Raw genomic sequence first — 19,795 nt, 5'->3', positions numbered from 1 at the left:
GGGGAAAAAAAATAAAGATAATATGAAGGATTCTTTAAATAAACTGAACAAAAAGAAAGACGGTGAAAGTTGCTAATTTATCGCAGAAAACTCGCCAATGGAGGCCATTTTTGAGGCACTTCCAGGCACCCCGCACTGTTTGTGTATAAAGTCTAAAACACTGAACTACTGGGTGCATGAAAATGAATGTGGAATAAAATATTTATATGTGGTGTTTAATTGAAGGGGAATCGCTCAAGCATGTTATACTTTCAGACAATAAAAGTGTTCGCTGGATCAGTATTCCAGCTCCCCCATTTACTCTCAGTAACCTTGTTAATATATATAATAGTTACAGTTTAATTCTATAGGAATTATTCCAGCTCCCCCATTTACTCCCAGTAACCTTGTTAATATATATAATAGTTACAGTTTAATTCTATAGGAATTATTCCAGCTCCCCCATTTACTCTCAGTAACCTTGTTAATATATATAATAGTTACAGTTTAATTCTATAGGAATTATTCCAGCTCCCCCATTTACTCTCAGTAACCTTGTTAATATATATAATAGTTACAGTTTAATTCTATAGGAATTATTCCAGCTCCCCCATTTACTCACAGTAACCTTGTTAATATATATAATAGTTACAGTTTAATTCTATAGGAATTATTCCAGCTCCCCATTTACTCACAGTAACCTTGTTAATATATATAATAGTTACAGTTTAATTCTATAGGAATTATTCCAGCTCCCCCATTTACTCACAGTAACCTTGTTAATATATATAATAGTTACAGTTTAATTCTATAGGAATTATTCCAGCTCCCCCATTTACTCTCAGTAACCTTGTTAATATATATAATAGTTACAGTTTAATTCTATAGGAATTATTCCAGCTCCCCCATTTACTCTCAGTAACCTTGTTAATATATATAATAGTTACAGTTTAATTCTATAGGAATTATTCCAGCTCCCCCATTTACTCTCAGTAACCTTGTTAATATATATAATAGTTACAGTTTAATTCTATAGGAATTATTCCAGCTCCCCCATTTACTCTCAGTAACCTTGTTAATATATATAATAGTTACAGTTTAATTCTATAGGAATTATTCCAGCTCCCCCATTTACTCTCAGTAACCTTGTTAATATATATAATAGTTACAGTTTAATTCTATAGGAATTATTCCAGCTCCCCATTTACTCACAGTAACCTTTTTAATATATATAATAGTTACAGTAATTCTATAGGAATTATTCCAGCTCCCCCATTTACTCTCAGTAACCTTGTTAATATATATAATAGTTAGTTTAATTCTATAGGAATTATTCCAGCTCCCCCATTTACTCTCAGTAACCTTGTTAATATATATAATAGTTACAGTTTAATTCTATAGGAATTATTCCAGCTCCCCCATTTACTCTCAGTAACCTTGTTAATATATATATAATAGTTACAGTTTAATTCTATAGGAATTATTCCAGCTCCCCCATTTACTCTCAGTAACCTTGTTAATATATATAATAGTTACAGTTTAATTCTATAGGAATTATTCCAGCTCCCCCATTTACTCTCAGTAACCTTGTTAATATATATAATAGTTACAGTTTAATTCTATAGGAATTATTCCAGCTCCCCCATTTACTCTCAGTAACCTTGTTAATATATATAATAGTTACAGTTTAATTCTATACCAGGGGGAGACTGTAAGCCCCACACCTGTGCAGATGGGACCGTGGTCTCTGCACTTCCAGCACAGGGGGTAGGGACGGTCGGTCCTGCCCCCCCACAACAGGGCTGTTTAGCCAAAGGGGAGACAGTCTGTCTCCAGCAGCAGCGCTGTGTAACTAAAGGGGAGACAGTCGGTCTCCAGCAGCAGAGTTGTGTAACTCAAGGGGAGACAGTCGGTCTCCAGCAGCAGAGCGGTGTAACTCAAGGGGAGACAGTCGGTCTCCAGCAGCAGAGCGGTGTATTTAAAGGGGAGACAGTCTGTCTCCAGCAGCAGAGCTGTGTAACTAAAGGGGAGACAGTCGGTCTCCAGCAGCAGAGCTGTGTAACTCAAGGGGAGACAGTCGGTCTCCAGCAGCAGAGCGGTGTAACTCAAGGGGAGACAGTCGGTCTCCAGCAGCAGAGCGGTGTATTTAAAGGGGAGACAGTCGGTCTCCAGCAACCAGGCTCCAACCAGACTACTCCCGTGGTAGTGCTGGCAACAGGACAGAGTACCGCTGGTCTCTGCCCCCTCAGCAACCTACCAAGGCAGCCTACCAGTCCCCCACACAGCCGTGGTGAGGCACCTGAACCTGGACAAGATTCTCCCTCACCCAGGTGTAGTAACTGTTTATTGTGGGTGGGATGCTCTGCTGTTTCTGTCTTGTGGGTGGGCTGCTGGACTAACAAGGGCACTGACCGGCAGGAGGTCAAGTACCCTGTTAGTCTGGGGGGTAAAGGGGAGAAGTGTGGCGAAACCGACCTCGCCACGTGTCCTTGGAGGGGGCTGATTGCCCGCCTCTTGCCTTTGGACTATGGACCAGACTTTATGGGAATGTGATACCCCAGATAGCCATACGATGGAGCCTATTCATATAATGAAAGACTATGGGAAAGACTTTAGCTCCATGGCAATTGTACTGTGTGAGTAGGATCTGCGCGCTATTCGGTAGTTTTGTGCGTGCAGATCCCAGCTATCTGGGGATAGGTGAAATGTCTGTGTGTTATGTGTAAAGTTGACTTTATGTATTTTAAAGTGTTTTATGTTGTTTTGCAACCATGTGGTTAATGGAGTCTGCCTTTAGTCCTGGGTAATTGGATTACTTCTCCAATTAACTCCAGGGCAGAAGGGAGGAAACCAGGGTGCATTGTGGGGATGTTTTTCTGCCAGCCAGAAAGGAACAAAAGATACTTTTAGTAACTTTTGAACCCCTGGTCGGATTCATGCCATTTTTTAATATGTTGTTCCCCTGAATGGATTGATTGTGGATATGTATTTTTATGTGAATGTGATGTATGGTTTTAAAGTTATGAAAGTTGTGTAAAAGTATATTTTACACTGTATGCATAATGGGATTATGTGTCACACTAAGGGGAGGGGATGTGTGGGAGGTAACATCTATGTAATTGGTTCTTTTATGCCTCCCCCTGGGTGTGGCCTGTATGTGTGAGTTGGAAATAAAAGCCAGGCTGGATGAGCCAGTCCAGAGTTCCTGTTTTACCCTCAAAGTGATGTGTCGTCTCATTATTGGGGGGAAGGATTTATTGCATGCTGTTCCAGTTGACTGCTAGGAGTACAAGCCTATTCGTATGGTTCCTATTCAATGGTCTACAGCATTCATATGCTTGGGAGAATTTAAAAGGTTTCTCGGATTCGGTGATTGTGGTGTCAGAGTGCTTGGAGTCCTCAGGAAGCACTAGGAGCATCCATTAACGGAGGTACTCAGTCGGGGTGCCAGGCGATCCGTTACAATTTAATTCTATAGGAATTATTCCAGCTCCCCCATTTACTCTCAGTAACCTTGTTAATATATATAATAGTTACAGTTTAATTCTATAGGAATTATTCCAGCTCCCCCATTTACTCTCAGTAACCTTGTTAATATATATAATAGTTACAGTAATTCTATAGGAATTATTCCAGCTCCCCCATTTACTCTCAGTAACCTTGTTAATATATATAATAGTTACAGTAATTCTATAGGAATTATTCCAGCTCCCCCATTTACTCTCAGTAACCTTGTTAATATATATAATAGTTACAGTTTAATTCTATAGGAATTATTCCAGCTCCCCCATTTACTCTCAGTAACCTTGTTAATATATATAATAGTTACAGTTTAATTCTATAGGAATTATTCCAGCTCCCCCATTTACTCTCAGTAACCTTGTTAATATATATAATAGTTACAGTTTAATTCTATAGGAATTATTCCAGCTCCCCCATTTACTCTCAGTAACCTTGTTAATATATATAATAGTTACAGTTTAATTCTATAGGAATTATTCCAGCTCCCCCATTTACTCTCAGTAACCTTGTTAATATATATAATAGTTACAGTTTAATTCTATAGGAATTATTCCAGCTCCCCCATTTACTCTCAGTAACCTTGTTAATATATATAATAGTTACAGTTTAATTCTATAGGAATTATTCCAGCTCCCCCATTTACTCTCAGTAACCTTGTTAATATATATAATAGTTACAGTAATTCTATAGGAATTATTCCAGCTCCCCCATTTACTCTCAGTAACCTTGTTAATATATATAATAGTTACAGTAATTCTATAGGAATTATTCCAGCTCCCCCATTTACTCTCAGTAACCTTGTTAATATATATAATAGTTACAGTTTAATTCTATAGGAATTATTCCAGCTCCCCCATTTACTCTCAGTAACCTTGTTAATATATATAATAGTTACAGTTTAATTCTATAGGAATTATTCCAGCTCCCCCATTTACTCTCAGTAACCTTGTTAATATATATAATAGTTACAGTTTAATTCTATAGGAATTATTCCAGCTCCCCCATTTACTCTCAGTAACCTTGTTAATATATATAATAGTTACAGTTTAATTCTATAGGAATTATTCCAGCTCCCCCATTTACTCTCAGTAACCTTGTTAATATATATAATAGTTACAGTTTAATTCTATAGGAATTATTCCAGCTCCCCATTTACTCTCAGTAACCTTGTTAATATATATAATAGTTACAGTAATTCTATAGGAATTATTCCAGCTCCCCCATTTACTCTCAGTAACCTTGTTAATATATATAATAGTTACAGTAATTCTATAGGAATTATTCCAGCTCCCCATTTACTCTCAGTAACCTTGTTAATATATATAATAGTTACAGTTTAATTCTATAGGAATTATTCCAGCTCCCCCATTTACTCCCAGTAACCTTGTTAATATATATAATAGTTACAGTTTAATTCTATAGGAATTATTCCAGCTCCCCCATTTACTCTCAGTAACCTTGTTAATATATATAATAGTTACAGTTTAATTCTATATGAATTATTCCAGCTCCCCCATTTACTCTCAGTAACCTTGTTAATATATATAATAGTTACAGTTTAATTCTATAGGAATTATTCCAGCTCCCCCATTTACTCTCAGTAACCTTGTTAATATATATAATAGTTACAGTTTAATTCTATAGGAATTATTCCAGCTCCCCCATTTACTCTCAGTAACCTTGTTAATATATATAATAGTTACAGTTTAATTCTATAGGAATTATTCCAGCTCCCCATTTACTCTCAGTAACCTTGTTAATATATATAATAGTTACAGTTTAATTCTATAGGAATTATTCCAGCTCCCCCATTTACTCCCAGTAACCTTGTTAATATATATAATAGTTACAGTTTAATTCTATAGGAATTATTCCAGCTCCCCCATTTACTCTCAGTAACCTTGTTAATATATATAATAGTTACAGTTTAATTCTATAGGAATTATTCCAGCTCCCCCATTTACTCTCAGTAACCTTGTTAATATATATAATAGTTACAGTTTAATTCTATAGGAATTATTCCAGCTCCCCCATTTACTCTCAGTAACCTTGTTAATATATATAATAGTTACAGTTTAATTCTATAGGAATTATTCCAGCTCCCCCATTTACTCTCAGTAACCTTGTTAATATATATAATAGTTACAGTTTAATTCTATAGGAATTATTCCAGCTCCCCATTTACTCTCAGTAACCTTGTTAATATATATAATAGTTACAGTTTAATTCTATAGGAATTATTCCAGCTCCCCCATTTACTCTCAGAAACCTTGTTAATATATATAATAGTTACAGTTTAATTCTATAGGAATTATTCCAGCTCCCCCATTTACTCTCAGTAACCTTGTTAATATATATAATAGTTACAGTTTAATTCTATAGGAATTATTCCAGCTCCCCCATTTACTCTCAGTAACCTTGTTAATATATATAATAGTTAGTTTAATTCTATAGGAATTATTCCAGCTCCCCCATTTACTCTCAGTAACCTTGTTAATATATATAATAGTTACAGTTTAATTCTATAGGAATTATTCCAGCTCCCCCATTTACTCTCAGTAACCTTGTTAATATATATAATAGTTACAGTTTAATTCTATAGGAATTATTCCAGCTCCCCATTTACTCTCAGTAACCTTGTTAATATATATAATAGTTACAGTTTAATTCTATAGGAATTATTCCAGCTCCCCATTTACTCTCAGTAACCTTGTTAATATATATAATAGTTACAGTTTAATTCTATAGGAATTATTCCAGCTCCCCATTTACTCTCAGTAACCTTGTTAATATATATAATAGTTAGTTTAATTTTATGGAGTAACTCCACATTTAGGAATTAGAGAGCGCCCTCTGCTGTCTGGCAGTGGGATTGCACCAAGCTAGACCGGCAGATATTTTGTATGTTTGGATTTTGCGCAGTTTTTTCTCTGTCTCTAGTTCAGTTACTATGTTCCGTGGAAATAGTTGTTAGTTGTATAATATTTTGGGGACCTGAGCGGTGTAACAGAAGCCCCCAGGGCCCATGTACAAGCCCTCACCCTGTCACACACGTTGCACATCCGGCAGACCGGGGTTTTAAAAAGGGAAATGGCGATCTGCGCCGTCTGAAAATATTATTTAACGCCAGAATATGATGTCGTTTCCTGTAGCCGTTCGCCTGCGCTAACATTTCATACAGGAAAAAAAATAAAGTGTCTCTCTAATTAACAGAGTAACAAAGGACTGCTAATACTTTATATGTGCCGTGTTGTTAAACTTTAATTAATACTAATATTTTATTTCATTATCATTTATCTAACCCCTCTCATAGCTTCTTAAACAGCAATACTCACCGCTCCTCCCAGCATGCACCTCACTGCTTTATTATTGGACACACGCTTTTTATTTAGTGTATTTAGTAATATAATGCTGGATCTTAAAAGCTGCAGTTTTTAATTACCGTAATTAGATTTTATTTCTCACTTGTAATGAATTGTTGTTTTTAAGATCACTGTACAAGTTACACCGTCTCGGACACAGACAGCAGTTAAACTAAACTACTCTTTGTGATTTTTAACAAATGTAGCGGTTTATCCGGTCTGCCATAAAAAAGCATGAGAGAATGTGTATAGCAGGCAATCTTGTCCAGACCGGGGCAAGCATAGCTTCCCTTAATTCACCTTAAAAGGGCACAGTAGGCATTATAACCATTTCATCTCATTTAAGTGGTTATAGTGCTTGGAGTCTCCAGGTGCTGTCCCTCCATTCAGTGTTAAACCTCTTTACAGCAGTTAAACACTGAATGAGGGTCCCTGGTTCCCACACCTCCGCCCCCAATGGAGGTGTGGCTAAGGCAGAGATTACACACTTCCTTCTAGCCATACCGATTTGTGGCGAAACCGACCTCGCCACGTGTCCTTGGAGGGGGCTGCTTGCCCACCTCTTGCCTTTAGACTATGGCCCCTGTTCTTTTTCCCTGCAGAAAGGCTGGTTTGTGCCTTTCTGTGGACTGTTAAAGCCATGCTACCCCAGATAGCTATGCCATGGAGCCCAGCCGTATACTGAAAGACTGTATGAAAGACTTTGGCTCCATGGCGATTGAATTGTATGTATGTGATCTGAGCGGAATCCGGTAATAATGTGCGCTCAGATGTAAACTATCTGGGGATAGGTAGAATGTCTGTATTATGTAATAAATGTAACCTTGTGCATTTTATTGTATTTTACTGTCTTTTTACTGCCATGTGCTTGATGGAGTTTTGTCTCTGTCCTTGGGGATAATTGGATTACTTCTCAATTATCTCCAGGATAGAAGACTCTGTGGAACTGGTTTTGGGCAGAGCCATGCTTCATTTGGTCACAAAGGACTTTGATCTATCTTTTGAACCAATGGACCAATTTGGATGATTTTGACATATGTTTGTATTTGGAGTATGCTGATTCGGAAAATGTAAGTTTATGTGAATGTGATGCATACTTTCAAAGTTATGAATATTGTGTAAAAACTGTATTCCTCTGCCTGTGATAATGAGATTACCCATTGTGTTCAGTAATCATATCACAGGCAGAGGGGAGGATTTTGTGTGGGAGTGTCTGTGTATATTGTACGGATTTATTGGTTGTTCTGTAATACCCTGTGGGCTGTACTGTGGTTGTGGATTGGGAATAAAATAGACTGTATGTGCCAGGACAATCAGATTCTGCTTAACCCTCAAACCGAAGTATCGTCTCGTTATTGGGGGAATTGGATTGTATGCTGACTGCCAGGAGTGTAACCCTTTCGTATGGTTTTCCTGTTCGGCTGTTTCCAGGATTCGTAGAGTTTGCAGTTCGGGAGATTGGTGCTTACAGTTGCTGCCTGTGCATCTGGAAAGGGGAATATCGCCTAAACGGTTTTTAACCTCTGGTGAGCGAAACGGTTCGTTACACGATTCATACCAGCAATGGGAGCTGTGATAGAAGGAAAGATGTCAGACGACACTCTCAGCCAATCACAGCTGCCCAGGATAATGCTTCCTCATTGGCTTCCACAGCACAGAGAGGATGGACTGCTGGGGATCTCGTTTAGCATTAAAACATTAAAAACGGTTTAATGACGAATGGAAGTACGTCGCCAGGGGAATCCAAACATCATAACCACTTTAATGCGATTAGGTAGGTACAGTGTCCCTTTAAGCTTTGTTGTGCATGTGGTTATAGTTCACTGTGTTATTAAGCTCCAAGCTCAGGGGCCCCTGTTGGTATTCATAGAATGACAGGCACCTTGTATCCTTGGATGTCTCCATTTTGTGTCTCTAGAGGAGGAGGATCCCACGTTAGATCAAGCTGCACAGCTGTGGCACTCTGGACAGCCACGTTTTGTGGTGGAGCTGAGGGCACTAAAAACAGAAAGAGGAACATATAAGGCGGATTTAGTGTTAGTGGTGTAACATTCACTATTCTGGCTGCACTATTACACAGTTCATAGTGTTCACTATCAGATTCCCTGCGTCATGGTGCCATCGTGCTCTGTGTTATTGTGCCAAATTCAGCCCATGAGCACTCCCGGTCACTATAAAGACATGTCAGAGATCCCTCCATACCCCGGTATAAAGCTCTCTATCACATTATTACCACTGATGGTGAAAAGAGAGAACCGATTGAGAGTCTCAGATAGAGTAATTCTGAGGAAGACTGTGACTGTAACCCCGCTGTCGTCTAACCGAATGACGAAACGTTTAAGGATTGAAACGACTCACCTGCCTCTCCTACAAACACCTCCTGGGGGATGCTGGTCGGTCCTTCCCCGGCCGTGTTGTACACGCTCACACGAATCTCGTAGCGCTTGTGTTTGCTCAGATCTGAGATGGCATAAAGTGACATTAAAAGCATTTACAAATCACGTTATTAATTACCAGCCTGCACAGCAGTAAGTATCTATTCACACTGCCTGGTTTTACCATGTTCCTGCAATGCCACCTTAAAGCTGGAGTCTGTGGGGCTTCCCACGATGCTCTGCAAGCAGTTCTGTATTATGAAACACTAAGGCTGGTTTAGCATCATGGGAAATGTAGTCCACCATAGTTTCCAAGCCAAGGTTTGCCATCACTGCACCAAGGATCCATTTAAAGTTACCAGCGGAATTCACAAAGTTACCAGCGGAATTCACAAAGTTACCAGTGGAATTCACAAAGTTACCAGCGGAATTCACAAAGTTACCAGCGGAATTCACAAAGTTACCAGCGGAATTCGCAACGTTACCAGCGGAATTCGCAAAGTTACCAGCGGAATTCGCAAAGTTACCAGCGGAATTCGCAAAGTTACCAGCGGAGTTCGCAAAGTTACCAGCGGAGTTCGCAAAGTTACCAGCGGAGTTTGCAAACTTAGCAGCGGAGTTCGCAAAGTTACCAGCGGAGTTCGCAAAGTTACCAGCGGAGTTCGCAAAGTTACCAGCGGAGTTCGCAAAGTTACCAGCGGAGTTTGCAAAGTTACCAGCGGAATTCGCAAAGTTCCCAGCGGAATTCGCAAAGTTCCCAGCGGAATTCGCAAAGTTCCCAGCGGAATTAAAGTTCCCAGCGGAATTAAAGTTCCCAGCGGAATTAAAGTTCCCAGCGGAATTAAAGTTCCCAGCGGAATTAAAGTTCCCAGCGGAATTAAAGTTCCCAGCGGAATTAAAGTTCCCAGCGGAATTCGCAAAGTTCCCAGCGGAATTCGCAAAGTTCCCAGCGGAATTCGCAAAGTTCCCAGCGGAATTCGCAAAGTTCCCAGCGGAATTCGCAAAGTTCCCAGCGGAATTCGCAAAGTTCCCAGCGGAATTCGCAAAGTTCCCAGCGGAATTCGCAAAGTTCCCAGCGGAATTCGCAAAGTTCCCAGCAGAATTCGCAGTGCCCGATGTGGCATCATTCAGGGAGGCTGCACAGCCGCTTAAAGGGAATGTCTAGCTTGCAAAATGCATGTTTTTTTTTTTTTTTATGCTCCTGAACCATGCAGTTAAAGAAACACAAATACATTTATTCCTAACGCTATATTGTCCTACTCTGCTCCTTTAACACTTGTAGTGGTTATGGTGAAATAGATAAATTAGTTAGTGGATTTGTTTCAGGTGAAATTTGGCCAATATTTTCGGTTCATAATTTCCATTCAGACAATGAAATGCCGGGATCGTTGGCAAATCATTGAGTGGTTTAGAGAAGCCTACAATTTTGTTTCCCTTGCCATATTTAATGGTAACTTATTAATAGCTTCCATTTATCCTTAAATATGGCAATCTTACATTAAATGTGATCTACTAAACAGCTGAAAGATTGACAATAGCCCTTTTCTTCATTTTGGTCTATCAAGTGTTTAGTAGCTTCCTAATCCTTAAATATGGTAACCCCTCATAATATTTTCAGAATTTACAAGAATGAACTAATGCAGGGGTTCCCCTGGGAACCCCTGAACTAATGAATGAATCGCTCATGGAAGACTTTCTTTGTCATGGGATTAGTACATTCTTCTTCCATTGTGCCGTTCTGAGATTTGGAATTTGGATGAGACAATTTTCCTCCAAATTTCAATTCTTCTAAACATGAATGGCCAATGGTCTGGTGAATAGCTCTGAGGGTGAGTCAGCTCCTAACACGCACTCAGCCCCTCTCTGTCACACCCGCTGAACCTGAATAATGTCATCACTAGAAACACAGCCGGTATCACTCGGGTACAGCTTAGCTCCCATTTAGCACAATGATAACTTACTGTCCAGCTCGTACTGGCTGAGAGACGGCTCACTGAGGTTCCGGATCATGTAGGCCGCTATACAGGAGGTAGACATGCAGGGGATGGGGTGGTAGGAGGATGTGCAAAGGGAGGAAAGGAAAACAGTGACGGACTGTTAGTATACACTGAGCAGGACATACAGACAAACAAAAGCAAATTCCAAATACCTGCAGCTGGGATACACAAACACTTTGTGCTGTTCTCCTGTGCGATACTGTTATTCTCCAAGGGTTAGCTTGCTATGAATGTATCTGACTCCCCTGGGTGTTCACTACGATGGTCTAACAGCCAGCTCCATTCAATGGCAAGTCCACTAAAGACTGCCTAAACAGTGGCAACTATCACCACCTCAGTGACATCACGTTTCCATCAGTGTCAGGGCGTGGCTGAGAGTGATAAGAGTTGCTCAGCACCCTGGCCGCTCTCAGTCCCACAGTGATTTTAGAGAACAGCCGCTAGCTAAGAGTATTTTATATCAACATGTCCGTCATACAGAGCGAATCATTGTGACGCGTACCCTGTGATCACAAGAAATAGTCTCCTTTTCCAGCTAGCAGCATTTACTGTACTGTAGAAAAAGAGAGTGCTTCCTTTTAAATCTCGTGGCTGTGTGAATACGTGACTATGGGGTTTACATGAGAAACTCTGTGATCACAGCAAGATCAGGAGACTGCTATGTCTGCAATAAAGGCTTCACAGAGAATCTGACTTCGCAGCTGACACACAAACGCACATTGCACCTGTGAAATGCGATATTAACAGAGCAAAGCACGCAACAATGACACGTATAAAAGGTGCAGAGACAGTGAGAATCTGTACTGTTCTAGAGTAGGAAAAGCTAGCAGGGGTGAGCTAACCCTTTCATTCCTATCAGAAATGGGCATAAAGCGCGTGCGTTTATACTTACCATTTAACTCTGCCCACTTCACGCTGGGGTTGTTGATGGTCCGTTCAGTGAAACTTCTTGGACCATCATATGCAAGTTCACGGTACCGGATCCGGAACCCTAGCAGGAGCCCGTTAATCTTGTCCTCTGCTGGGGCCTGTGGTAATAAGTATATAGGGTTAAAATTCAGGGAGAAATCCAGAGCTGGCTTTAAATATTCATTTTTAATTTTTTTTCTCTATCCAACAAATCTATTTATTAACCAGAATGACTGTGTGAGGTGCAGAAAGATAAGGAATGATACAGTTAATAATTCAACAGTCTTCTGAGTTACAAAGTGAAATTCGATTGGACGCGCTGAATCAATGGCGATATCACAAGGTGTGCGACACGGACTACCAGAGATAAATGTTACCCAACGTCACCAGATCACAAAAAATAAAGACCATTACGGAAAATGTCTATCTCTTAGTTTAATTCTGAAATATAATTGATAGTTTGTCTTGTCACCATTGATTTAATGGATTTTATTTATTGATTTTGGAATAATACATTATATGTTTTACACTCTCTAGTTCCTGAGAAGTTTGGGGATATTTTTTGATGTGTGATGCTTTTGAAGGCATTCTGTTTGCAGAGTATGTTATTAAATAACGATTGTCTGTCCCCACGGAATCGGCCCCCAAATCCTCCTGTGTTTGTTGGTTACATTTTGTATTGTCTCAGATGTATTGTACCTTTTGTTTTTCTATTTATACCAGTTCTACCCGTGTACGGCGCTGTGGAATGTGTTGGCGCTTCAGAAATAAAAATCCAGTTTTGCTACTTTGGCCTTATATGCATATTTGTGAAATTCCCAGTTTAGTGAACAGACGTGCATTATGGTAAAGGGCCGAGAGGTCTCTCTATTCTCAATATATAGAGGGATTTAATCACTAAAAAGTGAGCCTTGCTGAGTGGACAATCAGGTTCCAAACGCCGATAGGAGAAGATGGTTATACAAAAAAATCTAAACATACTGGAATAAACACGGACACGTACCTGCCAGCGAATTAGAATGGAGGTTGTGGTGTGAGGTGTGACAGAAAGAATTAACGGAGCTTCGTCAGGTGCTAGAATAAAAAAAGATATTTATTACATTGTTTCCTCACACTTTATAAATATCTGCGTGAAACTAAATTCTCAGCAATATGACTCTGGTAAAGCCTGGCAAAGCATCATGGGATTTGTAGTTCATCAGCTGGAGTGCTATGAGGCTCAAACAGTAGGAATCTTTGCACCATAGCCGCTATAATAAGCTGCAGTGGTTATAGTACTTGGAGTTTAACTTGCAGTGACTGACTGAAAAGCAGAATGTACCATTTGTACATCAGACTGATTACACCTGCACGGCAGTCCAAAACAGTCATTCGGTCCCATCCTGCTTCAATCAATCCATGGTGCAGATCTTAAAGGAACAACACCCTGAGCAGCTTAAAGGGTTACTCCAAGCATCATAACCACCATAGTGCGCAGCACAGCCCTCTGCATAGCCTGCAGTACAGCTCGCTGTATACCTCGCAGCACAGCCCGCTGTATACCTCGCAGCACAGCCCGCTGTATACCTCGCAGCACAGCCCGCTGTATACCTCGCAGCACAGCCCGCTGTATACCTCGCAGCACAGCCCGCTGTATACCTCGCAGCACAGCCCGCTGTATACCTCGCAGCACAGCCCGCTGTATACCTCGCAGCACAGCCCGCTGTATACCTTGCAGTACACCCCGGTAACATAGAAACATAGAATGTTACGGCAGATAAGAACCATTCGGCCCATCTAGTCTGCCCAATTTTCTAAATACTTTCATTAGTCCATGGCCCTATCTTATAGTTAGGATAGCCTTATGCCTATCCCACGCATGCTTAACCCCTTAAGGACACATGACATGTGTGACATGTCATGATTCCCTTTTATTCCAGAGGTTTTGTCCTTAAGGGGTTAAACTCCTTTACTGTGTTAACCTCTACTACTTCAGCTGGAAGGCTATTCCATGCATCCACTACCCTCTCAGTAAAGTAAGACCTCCTGATATTATTTTTAAACCTTTGTCCCTCTAATTTAAGACTATGTCCTCTTGTTGTGGTAGTTTTTCTTCTTTTAAATATAGTCTCCTCTTTTACTGTGTTGATTCCCTTTATGTATTTAAATGTTTCTATCATATCCCCCCTGTCTCGTCTTTCCACCAAGCTATACATGTTAAGATCCTTTAACCTTTCCTGGTAAGTTTTATCCTGCAATCCATGAACCAGTTTAGTAGCCCTTCTCTGAACTCTCTCTAAGGTATCAATATCCTTCTGAAGATAGGGTCTCCAGTACTGCGTACAATACTCCAAGTGAGGTCTCACCAGTGTTCTGTACAATGGCACGAGTACTTCCCTCTTTCTACTGCTAATACCTCTCCCTATACAACCAAGCATTCTGCTAGCATTTCCTGCTGCTCTATTACATTGTCTGCCTACCTTTAAGTCATCAGAAATAATCACCCCTAAATCCCTTTCGGGACAGACGGTTTAGAAATGGTGTCCCCCCTTGCCACGGTGTTGCTGTTCCTGGTCAGTTTGTTGTCTGACGATACTCACCAGCCTGCAGCGTAGTCAGGGACTCTGATTCCTCGCTGTATTTACTGTCCCCTATGTCATTGGTCGCTTTAACGCGGAATTTATAGGAAGTGAACGGTTTCAATCTAAGACAAAAAAATAATAATTACTCGGTGACTGTAGCCACACAGAATGTTTAGCAATTAGACAAACCACTCCCATACACCTCAGCCAACACCACAGCAGCAGCTGGAGCTGATGTATAAATAAGGTATAAATGTAGTAACATTAGGTAGGTAGACTTTTCAATATAGAAATTTCCCCGGACCAGGTATGGGTTAGATACTATGACTGAAAGGAACTTTAACAACCTGCAGCACCATAACCACTACAGCGTATTATATTATTACAGTTATGGCAGTGGTTATAGTCTATCGGTATTCTGCCTCTGTTTTGTAAAACTATTTCCAAGCATCAATAAAAGAAATGGGGATTCCCGGCCAGGCAAAGCCCATCTTCTCTACACTCACTTTGCACAGATAGACCATACGCACTGCGCCACAGCCCTTTTGTTTGTCTCAGAGAGATGTCACTATTAACATTTTTGGTGTGAGAGAGGCAGAAAAGATTTGGCAGAAAGGGACACAACATTTCTACTCTGTCAAATCCTCCGGTAGCTCAATGCTATTCATTGCACGCCCAAAATTTCTACAGGTCACGGGATATGAAATGCACTATAAAGCAAAGCAGGTGTAATGATACAAAGAGCTGAAGTGGTTATAGTGTACAGACTGCCCCTCAATATAATTTATAACTAAACACAGGGCAGAGCTAGCGGCCATGCCCCCTCTCTCTGTGTGCAGGTATTGAGATAAATGACGCTTTATCAATGTGTTGTTACAGGGATTCTATAGAAGATGGATCACGAATATGGGCACTGAAGAATTGGTTAAAGGCCATCTAGGCATCATGGGAAATATAGTTCAGAGCAATTGTCATCCATCATCTCCCTAGAATATCCTAACGATAAACGTTAATCGTTCATGTGACTTGATCGGAGCTGAAATAGCATGATTTTACCCTAAATCTGCTTACCGGTTAACAACAGTGGAGGTGGCGTTGTGACTGACGGAGGCAGAATGCACCGTCCAGGGCCCGCTGGGAAGCTCCCGGGTCTGGATGGTGAAGTAACGTATAGGAGAGAGGCCATCGCTTCCTGGTTCCCATGACAACAGCACGCTTCTGGATTTTACATCTTCCTGTCGAACGAGGGGCTTTCCAGGGGGCTGAGGGCGGTCTATTGAGGAGACAGCACATCAATCATCTCATTCCACTACATTAAAATGAATATCCTTCTACACAAAATGACTGAACTCATGGAACCGCCTCCAACGTAAGCAGTATTGCACCATAAACTTTGATTACATCCCCTCGACAAGATGTGATTGTAAGTGGGAAGAGTTAATGGCCCTAAGAATAGATGGATGTAAAAATACATTAACAGGAAATCTAAAACAATCTCTGCTGCCAATTAATCCTAATGAGATGCGATTACACGGATCTGGTAACCAAACGGTATCGCAGCACCTGTAACAGATGATTAGCAAGTGAGAAAATCAAACCGTAAATAACAGACTGAAAAAACCCCAAAACAACAAAACTCCTACGTTGCCCTTAATTAATCAAAAAGACATTAAAGAAATGAGGACAGATTCTGAACAACATAAATCTGGGTGTAAAAACAAAGAAATGGACAGTAACATCTGCAAGCGCTGTGTGACCCAAACATCTTAAACGTGTAACGGGATTTTCAACCAATTCGTGTTTTACAAAATTCTGCTAAGCTCGGGAATAGTAGTACAGAGAGTTCCCTAACTGGAATTAAAGGGACACTCAAAACTTTAGAAGAAATGGCCAATTTGTAGCTCAATGTTCACTTTCCCATAAATTAATTTTATACTGACCTCTCTTCTCTGTGGTCACCACCAAAGCCTCCGCAGCTTCTCCCCACCCCTTGCGAGTTTGCGCCGTGATGCGGAAGAGATAGACTGACTCTGCTTTCAGCCCGGTGGCGGAGTACTGCCGGACGCTGGGGTTCAGCACCTCCACTGTGGCTGTATTAGCATTAGTTGTGTTGAGGCGGTGAGTGATCTGATACGCTGTAGGTAGACGGACAATTTAAAGGGAAACATCATAAAAAGACACTTTACTACAAATCACATAAATTGATATCGCTGTGTACATTACATTAGCTCAGGTCACAGATACGCACGAGATGTCGTGCTATGCTATTAGGAGCGCTCAGGCTGATATCACCTTCCACCTTATTAATGGTACTTGTAGTTCTAGTCTCTAATCAACTGCAATCTTTTATAGACATTCGGTTAGTGGAAACTCCGCATATTGATAACTGCCTTCTATGAGCTTCACAGCCGAATCCTCCGTGTATAAATAATGCTCACATTAATCAGATGCTATCGAGTTCAGCCATCACGTCTGAGCTTGCTATGGTTTGCTATACATAATACTTTATTATAATGCTCAGTCGTACCAATATCCTTTGTCTGAATAATAATGGAAAAATCTAAACAAATATTGTAAAAAAATAAAATAAAATTGTAGGGATTCATACAAATACCCCTCTCTGCCTCATGAGAGATTTTATCTTTTAGGGGACTTGTTAGTGTAGGACTTCCCTAAGAACATTGCCTTGATGTGGCCGGTGAGCTTGCACTTCAATGGCCATTGTAGTGTGATATTGAAAGCCTCCCAATTATTTAAATGTTCGTGGGGATTGGTAAAATCTGTTTATAATGCTCCACCATAATCCACAGCGCAGTACAAACCATGAAATAATATTTTACCTAAAATTATCCCGTTGGGCAATGCGGGCGGCTGCCAGATAAGGCGGACAGAACTGTTTCTAACCTCTGGAAAAAAAATTCCAACAGGAGGACCTGGAACTGAAACCGAGAAATTGGTTATTTAAACAAAAATAGCAGGAATACAGCTACCAACATGTTTACTATCTTAGAATCTTACAGTATCTGGAAATTTAACACATTTTCACATTTATGACTAGCAGTGACTCCAGAAAACACATTTTATTTTTTACATTTATAGAGATCCTAATCATTTTTCAAGAACTCCACTTCGTTTCTTCTAGCGTTTTGTAAAAGTTTCTTTATACAGGTCCCCCTCATTAAGGGTGAAACGTATTTTGTTATTATTTTGCTAAGGCGTCATGCCCAATCCAGGTATCCTGACTTTGGTTAAATACACTCCCCTTGTCTCCTACATCTGATGTTATTTTATGTCCAGAAACTGCGTGAACTGAAACCGAGGATTTGTAAATATTCTGCAGATCCGGCCGTCACAGCTTGGCTATTTTAAGCCAAATGTTTCAATTTAATTTTCAGTTCACCACCATTTGCTGTTTAGTGAATACGCCCCTATCTACTCAGCCTGATCAGTCAATCATGGTCCCTGGTATGAAGCGCTGTCAATCCACATTATTTAACCCCTTAAGGACCAAACTTCTGGAATAAAAGGGAATCATGACATGTCACACATGTCATGTGTCCTTAAGGGGTTAAACACATGAATTTCTATTGCTGTGTGACAGCGCAGCTTGGTGGGAATGGCGAATTGCCGACACTCGCCTGTAAAACCTGCAGGAGGTGAGCGCTTTAATTTGCGTTTTCGCTGTTCCACTCTCTAGAATTCTAGATCAAACATAAATCAAACAGACATAGATACTTTATCCTGCACCCTGTCATGCAGTACTTCATGAAAAAATATATCTTCGAAATTTCACAATGTAAAGTCCTTTCTTGCTCCCGAGATACAATGGGAGCCAACATCCAACTCACCATCATCTAATGTCCTCTCAAAGATAGCAGGGGAGCTGGCAGCTCCGTCACCGATTCTGGTAAACGCCAGGACTTGGATCTGGTAAAGAACATACTTCCCCAGGCCAGAAAGCAGGACGCTACGGGAGGAGTTACCCTCCACCAGCCAAAACTGAGTGGGACTGTCCGAGTCCTTCTCCTTGTACAGGACCTAAAATGGTGAAGGTGAGAGGCAGTAGTAAGACGTACAGTGTCCAAGTGAGTGAGCAATAAATAGAGACGTAAAATTTCCCTACTAGGCAAGCTGAAACTGGAGCAATGTGTGATCTAATTCCGGCAAGACAGAGAGAAAAGCAAAAAAACAATAAACATTGCGTCTGTCCTCCAGGTGGGCACCCCCACTAGTTCTTTCATTATTCACGGCAACACACAGGATTTTGTTAAATGGCGACAGATACTGGGACCTTTCAAATTCCCAGCTTATAATAAACTACAAATCCCATAAATCTCTGCTGGCTAACGTATTCAACACACCTTGCAAAGTCTGAGAATGCACACTAGCCGAGGCTTCGTGGTCATTGTAGCAGAAAAGGCTTCTTAAATGTACTTACTTATTTATAAGAACAGTGTTTATGTGTTTAAAGTGGTGTTTGGGGATAATAAAACAAGCGTTGGAGTTTATTCAGTACAGTGTGAATTTTGGAGAAATTCGAAATTTGACATTGTCTTGGTATAAACGTTACGATTCACTCACAATTCCCACTTTAGTGAATAAACGCCAGGCCTGCTTAACATACCGACCGACTATTCAATAAAGTGAAAATTCAAATTCCAGGTCCAAATAGCCCAACTGGAAACATTCTCTAAGGCAGCGATGCTCCCAGTTTGGCTTCTCTGGTCTTAAATTTGAATTCCCATTTATTTAGTGTCACTGTCCATGGGATGCTGCATTTCATGTTTTCTGCTTCTAGTTTAGACTTTACTGATCTCTAGAGCTGCGAGCAGGATGGATGACCAATCCCTGTCCGAATGTTGATGCATTGTTGACACAGTTACAAAAAACTACCTAGAAATCTACAGAACATGACAGGCTTGCTCGTCCACATTTTATCAAAGCTCATACCTTGTATCCGAGGATGAGGCCATTGCGTTCCGCCTCTGGGATCTCACTCCAGCGCACCAAGATGCTGCTTGAAGTTGTGGCCAGAGCAGAGACATTGGTTGGACCAGAGGAAGGGACTGCAAGAGAAGAAGGGCTAAGAT

General features: G+C 40.6%; 1 protein-coding gene across 4 annotated transcripts in view; it reads right to left on the bottom strand.

Moving 5' to 3' along the window:
- SDK2 (sidekick cell adhesion molecule 2) overlaps positions 1–19,795 on the bottom strand; it is a 393,871-nt gene that overhangs the window by 23,370 nt on the left and 350,706 nt on the right. For 2 of the 4 annotated variants that reach the window (XM_063456338.1, XM_063456340.1), the window contains exons 27-37: positions 19,656–19,771; positions 18,554–18,743; positions 17,546–17,644; positions 16,646–16,840; positions 15,777–15,978; positions 14,724–14,827; positions 13,148–13,218; positions 12,128–12,263; positions 11,200–11,256; positions 9,222–9,323; positions 8,746–8,861 (exon numbers count right to left, since the gene is read on the bottom strand). In XM_063456338.1, coding sequence (XP_063312408.1) covers positions 8,746–8,861; positions 9,222–9,323; positions 11,200–11,256; positions 12,128–12,263; positions 13,148–13,218; positions 14,724–14,827; positions 15,777–15,978; positions 16,646–16,840; positions 17,546–17,644; positions 18,554–18,743; positions 19,656–19,771 — 1,388 coding nt within the window. The remainder of the gene's footprint in view (positions 1–8,745; positions 8,862–9,221; positions 9,324–11,199; positions 11,257–12,127; positions 12,264–13,147; positions 13,219–14,723; positions 14,828–15,776; positions 15,979–16,645; positions 16,841–17,545; positions 17,645–18,553; positions 18,744–19,655; positions 19,772–19,795) is intronic. The other 2 variants (XM_063456339.1, XM_063456341.1) reach the window with 1 other exon arrangement.

This window comes from Pelobates fuscus, chromosome 5, assembly GCF_036172605.1.
Source record: "Pelobates fuscus isolate aPelFus1 chromosome 5, aPelFus1.pri, whole genome shotgun sequence".
NCBI lineage: Eukaryota > Metazoa > Chordata > Amphibia > Anura > Pelobatidae > Pelobates > Pelobates fuscus.
The sequence above is the reverse complement of the archived record's forward strand: the minus strand, read 5'-3'. Positions and strand labels throughout refer to the sequence as shown.